This window comes from Miscanthus floridulus, chromosome 10 (assembly GCF_019320115.1).
Source record: "Miscanthus floridulus cultivar M001 chromosome 10, ASM1932011v1, whole genome shotgun sequence".
Classification (NCBI taxonomy): domain Eukaryota; kingdom Viridiplantae; phylum Streptophyta; class Magnoliopsida; order Poales; family Poaceae; genus Miscanthus; species Miscanthus floridulus.
Window position 1 is genome coordinate 52,512,895 of NC_089589.1, and position 11,047 is coordinate 52,523,941.

General features: G+C 44.4%; 1 protein-coding gene and 1 non-coding gene across 2 annotated transcripts; both read left to right on the forward strand.

Moving 5' to 3' along the window:
* Window positions 1-2,805: 2,805 nt before the first annotated feature.
* Window positions 2,806-5,365, forward strand: LOC136490234 (uncharacterized). The gene is made up of 5 exons (XM_066486721.1): window positions 2,806-2,899; window positions 2,986-3,106; window positions 3,197-3,416; window positions 4,210-4,294; window positions 4,746-5,365. The coding sequence occupies exons 1-5, from the start codon at window positions 2,840-2,842 to the stop codon at window positions 4,800-4,802; spliced, it is 543 nt and encodes a 180-aa protein (XP_066342818.1). The 5' UTR covers window positions 2,806-2,839; the 3' UTR covers window positions 4,803-5,365.
* A 5,216-nt stretch (window positions 5,366-10,581) lies between these two features.
* Window positions 10,582-10,718, forward strand: LOC136490461 (small nucleolar RNA Z247). Its single transcript, XR_010767741.1, has one exon. It is a non-coding gene; the product is annotated as a small nucleolar RNA Z247 (small nucleolar RNA).
* The last annotated feature ends 329 nt before the right edge of the window (window positions 10,719-11,047 follow it).

Below are 11,047 nucleotides of genomic sequence, written 5' to 3' on the forward strand. Positions count from 1 at the left end.
TCCTAACAAGTACTATATATATGCAGATTTACAATGACAGAGCTCAGAAAGGAAGGCTGCAATGAAATTGGTTTTGTTGATCCCCATATAGTATTCAAAGACCCAATTACTCCAAAGACTAATTGGAAGTCTGAGTCAGAGAGTAACCTCATGAACTTCTTAGTGAACCAACGCCACAAGAAGGATATACTCTTTCCCTATAACTTCAAGTGAGTGTTAATCATGTCGATCATATCCTTAATGGCTCATATGTTGATTCTAGTTAATTAATGAGTGTTATGTGTTATATCCTATAAACACATGCAGCAATCACTGGATATTGATGGACATCGATCTGGTGAAAAGTCACTTGATAATCTATGACTCGATGAGAAAACCACAACAAGACTACCAAGATATGATAGATATTATCCAGAGGTAATTTCGGGATCTCTAGCAACTATATATACACACAAACATGATGATTAACTATATCTGATGACGTGGCAAATTTTTTATTGGGCAGTGTTTGGAAAACCTTTATTGAGAAGCAACACATGGAAAAATGCAAAGCGCCACTGAATGTAATCCCTTTGAAAGTAAGTCCCCTGAATCGCATCATCTTTATTAATTAAACATATAGCTTTCACCGGATCACCAGATTGGATGACAAATCTTTTTCTCGTAAAGTGGTGTCTGAGGCAGGAACAGGGGAACAACTACTGTGGTTACTATGTTTGCAAGTTTATCAAGGTGCTCTCCCAAAGAACTCCTACAGAGAGACTCAAAGTACGTTAAAAATACACTATATATTCATTTAATTATTATTATTGATTGTGTTACTATGTCTTTATATATATATATGTACATATATTAATTTATTTTCCTTTAATTCAAACCTGTAGACTCGATGGTTGGAGGAAAAGGTCATACGGCAAGACCAAATCAAAGCAATTCAAGAGTCTATAGCCGGATTTTTTAATGAGCAGGTCATCGATTCCAAGGGCGAGTTCTACTTCGACCCAACACTGCCATTGAAGCCAAGCTAGAGGATGAGAGGAAACTTGTTATGTCACAACAACTATAATGCAATCTTTTGTAATATATGCACATGAAATAATATAATGTAAAATACACATATGCATGCATGCATGTAAATATATATATGATGCATGCATGCATATATATATATATATATATATATATTTCTATGCTTGAATTGTGTGATTTAATACGTTCATTGTGCTTGAACCGAAACATACTATATGCGCGTATAAATGTATAATTAGCAGCGTACAATACGACTTTGAAAACCTATTTTGAAAAGAAAACAAAAAAATGAAAAGAAAAGAAAAAAGAAAAAAACCTTTAGTCCCGGTTCGTATTACCAACCGGGACTAAAGGTGCCGGCCATCGTGGCATGTCAGGAGGCACCTTTAGTCCCGGTTGGTGTTACCCACCGGGACTAAAGGTCCTCCTTTAGTCCCGGTTCCTGACCCGGGACTAAAGGACCCCCCCCTTTAGTCCCGGATGCTTGCTCCCGGGTGGGGAACCGGGACTAGAGGGGGTTCCCCACCGGGAGTAAAGCTCGGTTCTCTACCAGTGATACAATCACTACCAGAAACAGCAGCTTTGCCGTGTGCCACAAGTGTCAGACGAGCAGGTACATTCCTTTGATGCCCGAATGAACTGAAGGCATATGTTTCACGTAGACAAATAGACAAAGCACTCTTATTCACGAATTGTTGTATGCTAGCAGCGAAGGACCACTAAAATTGGCAATTATAATGCAGAAAATATAGCATCGCGAATGCTTGCATTTTTCTTTTCTGCCTTACGAGTACAACAATTTGTAGAGATAGGCATCTTAAGATGCCCACCCTGTAATCAATTTATAGAGATGGGCGTTCTAAGGTGACCCTCTCTGTAAACTGATTTGTTAGCACAGTTGTAGGTGATGTGCCCATGGATACCAATCACCTACGGCAATTTCTTTGATCTCGAGAACTCTTAGTTAGTCTCTCGTATACATTAATAGGGACAGGGTGGTTGTGAACGGGTGTGTGATCATGTACATCAATACTGTGTTTTGCCAAAGACAAAAAGAAATATTATATTCAGGACCGGGTGAAGGGTACCACGCTCTGAGTGAGAGTGGTTTGCATAATATACAAGAGCATGGAATAAACACAGGCTTTTTTTTTACCAGTCTTAGTAGAAAGTATGCATATTCGTGAAGTCTTGTTTCATAATTTCACAAATAAAAGTAGCTAGGAATAAACACAGGCTCTTTTCTCACTGTGAGAAATATACAATACAGTCACACTAAGTTTCAAAAGTGGTAGAGACGAACAGGTGCATTCCTTTGCACTACGTGAAAAACGGTTTGTAGCAACGGGACAATTTTTTTGTAGGGGCGGTTGGTGATGGAGCCGCCCGTATAGTAGTGTGCTCGGAAGTCCAGAGACCAGCCGTCCCTATAAATAGAACAACAGGGGCGGCTGGTGATACGAGCCGCCCCTACAAATGAGTCTGATTTGTAGGGGCGGCTCACTCACCAGCCGCCCCCGGTATTGCTATTTGTAGGGGCGGCTCAATCACCAGCCGCCCCTATAAATCCTCCGATCTATAAAATAACACCCAAACCCTAGCCTGATCCCACACCGACGCCTCTCCCAGACACCCCTCAGCCACTCCTCTCAGCAGCCGCCTCCCGTCCCCTCCCCTCTCGTCTTCCTCATCTCCCCCACGGACAGATCCAGCGAAGGATCTGGCGCTCCTCGTTCGTGCGCCCCTCATGGTCTATCCCGTGGCCGGCGAAGCACAGCTCCGTCACCGCCGTCTGCCGTGGCCGGTGAAGATGATGTCCGGCGGTGGGTACTCCGCCCTCGACGACCCGAAGGTCTCCGGATCCGTCCCGGTATGCAACCGCCCTTTCTGCCAGTCTCCCTCCTCTCGCGCGGCACACAGCCGGCCTCACTATCTCTCTCTTGCCACACCACGCAGTTGGCCACGGGGACAGATCCGTCGGCCATCAGGTTCGCCAACTCCAACCTCCAGACCTTCCCGCCATCCGAGGCCAGGGGCAAGATCGCTGGCGCCTACCGCCCGCCCACCGACGCCGACGGTAAGATCTCGCGGCCTCAGCTCCTGTGCTCTTCACGTTTCTCTTCGGATCCGACTCACTGACCTGGCCGCGGTGGCCTTTTTTGCGCAGCCACCTTCTCGTCCAAGGGCGGAGGAGCTGGAAGCGGTGGCAGAGGCGGCAGTGCCGGGTCAGATGATGCCGCGCAGGGCGGCTGGTTCCGCATGTTCTCCGTGGCGGCGTACAAGCCCTACTTCGACGTTGACACTTCTGACGTTGTCGAGAGGATCTGGGAGTCCGTCTTCCCCTTCCACGGCACGTTTACCGAGAAGACCTCCGAGAACCCTGACCTGTATGCTTTTCAATCAGTTCCCCTGCATTACTGAAACGTGGCAGATGCGATAGATCATTGTGAGTTTTTGTTAATAATATGCTGGCTATTATTCATAGGTTAAATTGCACCTCGGTGTTGAATGTGGACCTGTTTGCTTTGGCTGGAAGGTGTTGGTCATGTAGTTTATGCATTCACGTCTCTGGTTCTGCACACTGATAGCTGGATTGTTCCAAATGCTTAGTTTCTTTTTGAGCGGGATCTGTTGGTTTTTGGTCGAACTGATCCTTGGAACAATTATTGCTGTCTAGCATTGAAGATTGCTGATATGATTCTTTGAGTTTGTTTTAAGACTTTAAGATGGTTGCAATGTCAGAGCCCTTTCTAGGTGAGTTTCTGTAGAGTTTATTTCAGCAAATAGCAAGTGTGAACTAGCTATTAGTATTTACACTTGCTATTGGGTTGAAATACAAATTTATGACATCCTTTTGAAGGCATTATGTTCATTTGCAATCAAATTGTTGTTTCTCTATGTTGTGTCTGGTCGCCTGTAGTGTATCTACATCAAAGTAGAATGTGCTTGTGAAGTTGCATTGAATGCTTCTATCTGAAAAGAACAATTCTACTATCAACCATTTCAATTTAGGACATATGAACGATAGTTTAATAACTTTGTAACTAACAATGGGATAATAGTACAGAGAACTTGGCGAATGTGAGTCACCTGGAAGATTTTATATTTGTCTGAATGATTAATTCTTTGTAATTTGCTACTGATCTGCTATACCTTCTGTTTCATTTTTATATTCTGTAGGTATGGGCCATTTTGGACATGCACCACCCTGGTGCAACTGTGGTGCCTATATGGATACTCTCTGTTCATCTTCATTCCAGCATCGGTAAGGTTCTTACTAAAATGCACATATACTTAGGAATTACAATTCTTTTAGTTTACAATTGTGTGCCACTATGGCCTATTGTTAAAGTTGCTTGAGATTTGGCCTTTTCTATGGGCAATGTTCACTAGATTCTAACACCTGTAAAGCAATCAGCAAGCTTGAGTTTAAATAATTTGCAATGCTTTTGTATGAAAATGAAACCAATCAATTCCAAGGGTCATTACTACCACCATTTGTCAAAATAAAAAATGTTTTACTGGCATGGACCCTAGGGTGGCTGATATTTGCAATCAGAGGGACTATTTTTACTTCCATATAAGCTATATCTGTCATTTACTGATTCTCTGTTGACGAAATACTAGTATATTACCTGTTAAAATGATTTGGAGCATTTCTACACTGCTTTAGCATTAGAAGTTGACTGAAAGTTCTTTCTCCTTTTGCATGACAGCTCCTGTCTATTGTGCCAATAGAAATATTCAGATGGGTGATTGCTGGATACAAATAGTTAAATAATTATTGCCAATAGTTAAATAATTATTGCATGCCTTGTCTTAAGTGCTTATTTACTCAAATGAGCAAGGTCTTGTCCTTGTTCATTCACAAGCCTTTTTAGCTAGCTCATGTGATGTCTCGGTGTGCATGCATATATGTACTGTATTGATCTCAATTGGTCACTAGCATATGAGCAGTACTTTTGCAAGTTTTAAGTTAATCTCTGTACTGATCCTTGTTTGCTCTTGCCCATTAAAAATATATGCATGTGTTTCAGCTCATATATGTGAAGCTATATAGCAGCAGCAGTTCAGTTCACTTCAGTTCGGTTTTGAGTATTTTTTCACTCTTCCAATTAGCAAGTATTGAAAATAATCATTTCCCTTGTTGCCTTGCTTGTGCAGATGTGCAGGAAAGTAAATAAAGAGCAGAAAAAGAGGATGGTGGTGGTCACCTGGATGCGTTCACTGCTTGGATGAGCAGAAAGTATTTTTATGCATAGTTCTATACATAGTTGCAATCTGAGATGTTAGACCTTTGTTGCATAATGGGCAGTAGGTGATACAAGCATATAGACTATGATTTGAATTATATAATGCTCTTGTGTTGTGGTCAGATTTGAATTATATAATTATAAATTTGAATTTTTTTTACGGAAAAATATACTGTAGGGACGGTTCTAGATTGAACCGCCCCTACAAAACGATTTTGTAGGGGCGGCTGGTAGGGGCGGTCTGGGAACCGCCCCTACAAATGCATGATTTGTAGAGACGGTATGGTAGGGGCGTCTGGCCAAACCGCCCCTACAAATCATCTGGAGCCGCCCCTAAAATGATTTATGTAGTAGTGTTGATGCCCAAACGATGGCATGTTTCACCATGAGTGGGAAATATCCAAGACATATACAGTAGGCTGTTTTTGCACAGTGGGAAATATCCAATACAATCACATTCAGTTCCCCAAGTGACAGACGAGCTGTTGCATACATTCCATTGATGCCCGAATGAATATTTGAAGCATATGTTTCACGGAGATAAATAGACAAATCACTCTTATTCACGAATTGTTGTATGCTAGCCGCGAAGGACCACTAAAATTAGCAATTATAATGCAGACTATAGCATCGTGAATTCTTGTTTCTTTACTGGCTTAGAGCGATTCCAAGAGACTATCTATATCCTTGCTAAATGCTAGGAATAGACATTTTGGTGAAAAATTACCCTACAACAGCTTGTCTAAATGGTTATGTAAATATAGCCATCTTCTATTTTGGATTTTTTGCTAGCCAAAAATAGAAGACGAGAATGGCTCTCTAGAGTGTGCACGAGATATAGAAAAACTGTTTGAGAGTGAAAAGATATAGAAAGCGATTTTTATGTAAATGACTCTCCAAATAATGATTTGGAGAGTGAGATTTAGAAATAATCTTGGAGATGCTCTTACCAATACTACGAGGCTATTTATAGCAAGAGCCTCCAGATGAGAAGGGCATCCTGCAGCAGCACGAGTCTTAGCAACACACACACACCAAGAAAAGAAAAGGGCAACTTATATACTCAAAGCATCCCATCCATCGAGCTAGCTAATGGTGTTTCTGACCACCAACGTGCTGTGTATCCCCAACATGGGGGGCGGCAACCGTGCCTCGCCGCCGCAGCCTCCTCATTGCCAGGGCTACCACCAAATCTGCCGAGCACCAAGAGCCAGCAGCAATACCCGCCGATGGCGCTCATCGTGCCGGTGGGCGGCGGCGCCGAGCTGTGATGTTGTTCGGCGCTGCCGCCGCCCTCACAGGAGCCACAACAGCCGCCATCAGCCAATCGGCAAGAGCGGACGAAGAACGCGCTGGTGGATGGTCTGATATAGAAGACTTGAGTGGCCCACGTGTCCAGGATATCGGTAAATGGGCTGTCTCTGAGCACAATATACAGACCGGGAGCAACATGCAGTTCGTTGGGGTCCTTATTGGTAGGAAACAAGTTGTCGCGGGCGTGAATTACATCCTTACTCTCGAAACGAAGGGGTCTAGGGCCCCTTTGTGGGAAGCTAGCGTGTTTGATCCACTGCCTGGTGGTGGGAAACGTGAGCTTAACTCGTTTTTGCCATTGATTAGGTAAGCTAACGAAGGGCCATCACTGTGTCTCTAAGCTATGATGCTGTGTGTATGAGTGTGAGTCTGTGTTCCCACTATTCCCTACGTTCAACACTGTATGTGATGTTTATCTGGTTTGCAAAAATAAGAGTGGAATAAAGATGTCTCGTTTTAAAGTGTTTTTTCAAATAACTATCAATGTGTTTCAAGCATATATACATCGCCCCAGCTTCATGGGAGGAGTTTGCGTTGTGTCGGCACTGCGTGTTGGACTATGATCCGAATTCTAACTGAGTCTTGCAGAGACGCCCGTAGAGTTCAAGGTTCGGATTGTATAATTAACGGATTTGTTTCCATATTGGACTACAGCCGTATGGGAAGAGCAGACGACTTATTATATAAAATGCATGTGTAAACTCTCCTCGTATAGTGAAGATCGCCGGTTGGCGCCTGTAATTTTTTCCCGCAAGGTTTTTCCACCTAAAATGTCCCGTATTCGATCTATATATTGGTATTATTTGCTATTTGCTAACAAGTGGTATCTAAACTCGGCTGCTGCTGTCGTCATCGGATCTATCTCTGAATTGGTGCTTTGCTGCCGTTCGAGGAATCTCGCAGCCGCCGGAATAAATCCTGCGAGTTTTCTCACGCCGAGTGCAGATCAAAACCGAGTCGATCTTTGCTGTCGTAGTTCCGTTCATCTACAAAAGCTGCGCAAGGAGGCAACTTTGGTTCAGGCGGAGTCGGCTTGTCGTCCACAAAAGCTGAGCGTCTGAGCCCCCCCGCCGCTGGTTTCCCTGGTTGCCACGCACGCAGATGGAGGCTGCAAGCCTGCAAGTTGCAGAACGTGTGTTGCTCAGCGCGTGTTGGAAAAATTAGCAAACTTTGCTACCTGCACACGCTGATTTATAACCAGGAGCTCTGTTTCTTTAGTTATTAGTTGATTGTACACAAGTTGTGTACCAGGCTACCGGTTTTGGCTAGGGTTACTCGTAAAATACCTATATTTCTGTAGATTATATTCTTCTGGTTATCTCATCACCATGTCGATGAATTCTGATCTTTGACAACTGGATCACGACACAAGGTTCACTTTATGACAGATCAAGATGAGGTCTATTCTTACACAGGCTGAAGTGGATGATACTCATGATCTTAATAAATTCGATAAGAAGGATTCAAAATCTTGGACGGAAGAGGGGAAGAGAAAAGATCGCAAGGACTTGACTCAAATTGAGCTTCATCTATCAAATAATATTTTGCAAGATGTTTCATAAGAGAAACTTCAGCTTCTCTATGGCTCAAGTTAGAGTCAATTTGTATGTCTAGGGATTTGACAAGAAGATCCAGATAGAGATGAAGTTACTTACGCACAAGTTGCAAGAGGGCGGTTCTGTGCTTAAACATCTTTCGGTCAACAAGGAGATCATTTTAGATCTACAGACTATGGAGGTAGATTATGATGATGAGGATTTGGGTGCCATTCTTTTGTGCCCTTTGCCTTGTTCTCTTGCAAACTTTAGAGATACTCTGTTATCACTACTACACAATCTTCATCACTGCCAGTTCCAAATCCCTCACCACCGCCGGTTTTGGAACCTCGGTGGTGAAAACTAGTTGTTGGTGATAAGAATGGTCATCACCGCTAGTTCGTGCTACCAATCGACGGTGATTAGGATTTCCATAAATTCCAAAATTTGGTCAAAAATAGCTAACAAATTTGTTTTAATCTTGAGAAGTCCCCACCATCCAGCCGCACTATCGCAAGTCATGTGATTTTCTCGCAAAAATCCGCTCTTTATGCGGTGGTGGGATTCAAACCTCGCGTGTAGCTACTCTAACCAATCCACCCCTAAGTCACTTGTTTCTATATGGCATATTCATTCCCCTAGTATACTATTATAGAAAGTTTAATCACCGCCGCAGCTTTCACCAACGGTTTTGAGACAACCGGTGGTGGTGCGTATCACCGCGACCCATGGGCTAAGAGGTCCTCTCTGGCCGAATAACTGGCAGTGATGGACATTTTCTCCGCGGCCCGGCGTATGATCCGGCAGCAAACAAATTGCCAGGCTTCGCCACCGTATCGTATGCCGGACCATCGGTAGAACACTTATCACCGCCGGCTGTTGATGTGACGTGTGACACACAGAGGAAGTGTCAGAGATAATATGCTTTCACCGTCGGTGCCAAGATGGATGGGTGCTCCATCGTAAGATCTGGTGATGACCTTTATGTACCACCGTCGGTTGATCGTATGATCCGGCGGTGGAAATCGTAATAATTGAAGACGTCTTCCCGCCCTTTCATGTTGGCAGTGATAACAAAGTTTTACCGCTGTTTTGTTCGGACACTGAATATCATAGTCTACGATCCGGCGGTAATAATGGGTATCACCACTGGCTGTCCAGTTAACCCGGCGGTGATAGACGGCTGTAAGAGCAATGAAAACCCCATTTCCCTCCTCTTCTTCTCCACTCGGTTAACTTTTCTTCAGCCGTGGCTCCCCAAACCATTTTTGGTGACCGCCACACTAGCGAAGGCTATAGATTTTCGAAGGATGTTCTATATTAGGATTTCCATAAATTTCAAACTTGGGTTAAAAAAATTGCTAAAAAATTCTTTTAATCTCGAGAAGTCCCCACTAGCCAGCCGCATGGTCGCAAGTTATACAATTTTTTATGTCCTCACATCATCCAAGTATAATACCAGATGTAGGCACAACACTGGCAGACAGGCTGATAGTAGTCGAGGTAGCAGCGACCATGGTAGAACTAGCAAAAGCCATCATAGCTCGGAGCCGCCCACCGTAATATTCACCCTCGCCATTGGCTACTGGCTCTACTAGGTGTTCGGAATATTTGGCAGTGGCCTCAGTCACCATGAGGCGCGGCTGGGGCAGGGAGGGGCTATTAGAATATCTCGGTAATAGATCAAGGTTGATACGGTGTATCCTTTGCTTGACTCTCAAGGAAGAATATGTGGCTCCATCTGATATAGGATAGGATCTCCTAGTTGTTATTGCTTCCTTTGTTGTAAAGATTAGATGAGATAGAGATCTTGTAGATTGACTTGTTGTACAAGATGTAAGCCATGCTAGGGGGTCTCCCTAGCCATATATTAACACGGAGCCGTGAGTCTGAGAGGGAATCACGTTCAACCCATTTTACATGGTATCAGAGCATGTCTTCTCCACAAACTCATCAATGGCTTCCTCCTCTGCTCAGCCTACATCGTTCTCCCTAATAGGCTCCCTGATAGGTTGTCCAGTCACCGAGAAACTAGCCAAAAACAACTACCCACTATGGAAGATGTAGGTCCTTTCTGCTTTCGCGGTGCCCAACTCGCCCACTATCTCGATCCCGAGACGGTGGCACCGCCCAAGCAGATCCTCAAGACCGCTGAGAAGCCAGATGAGTTGATCTCCAATCCTAAGTATGAAACTTGGGTGGCCAAGGATCAGCAAATCTTCAATTACTTGTTGTCCTCCATCTCTAGAGAGATCATGGTGCAGGTTTCCACCTGTACTACCGCCGTCGAGTTATGGAAGGTGATCCATGACCTGACCTCGTCGTAATCTCATGGCCGGATCATCAATACGTGAATGGCGTTGGCCACTGCACAGAAGGGTTCCTCCACCATCCCTGAATTTTTCAGCAAGATGAAGCCTCTCGTCGACGACATGGCGTCTGCGGGAAAGAAGCTGGAGGATGAAGAAATTTCATCTTACATCCTAGCTGGCCTTGACATCGAGTACAATCTAGTTGACTCGTCCATGGCAGCACGCATGGAGCCGATGACACTTGGCAAACTCTACACCCAACTGGTGAGTTGGGAGCAGAGAATAGATCTCCTGCATAGTGGTGGCTCTGGATCCTCTGCCAATTCTGCTTCATGTGGTGGTCATGGTGGCTTCAACCGTGGTGGTGGTCGTGGACATGGTCGCGGACGTGGTCGCGGCAACAACGGCAATGGCGGTCGTCCTCAGCAAAACTCCACCGACCGTCCCACATGCTAGCTTTGTGGCAAGGAGGGACATACCGTGGTGCGCTGCTTCAAGCGTTTTGACGCTTCATTCACTAGACCACAGGAGTAGTAGAGCATGGCATCCTCTGCCATGGCGTCCTACGGCGTCGATACAAACTGGTACACTAATACCGATGCCA

What these genes read in the sequence shown, in the direction of transcription:
- LOC136490234 (XM_066486721.1), top strand. Translation starts at nt 2,840, where the DNA reads ATGATGTCCGGCGGTGGGTACTCCGCCCTCGACGACCCGAAGGTCTCC. An exon ending in ACCTCCGAGAACCCTGACCT is followed by an intron (nt 3,417 to 4,209) that starts GTATGCTTTTCA and finishes TATATTCTGTAG; the next exon opens with GTATGGGCCATTTTGGACAT. An exon ending in TCATCTTCATTCCAGCATCG is followed by an intron (nt 4,295 to 4,745) that starts GTAAGGTTCTTA and finishes TTTGCATGACAG; the next exon opens with CTCCTGTCTATTGTGCCAAT.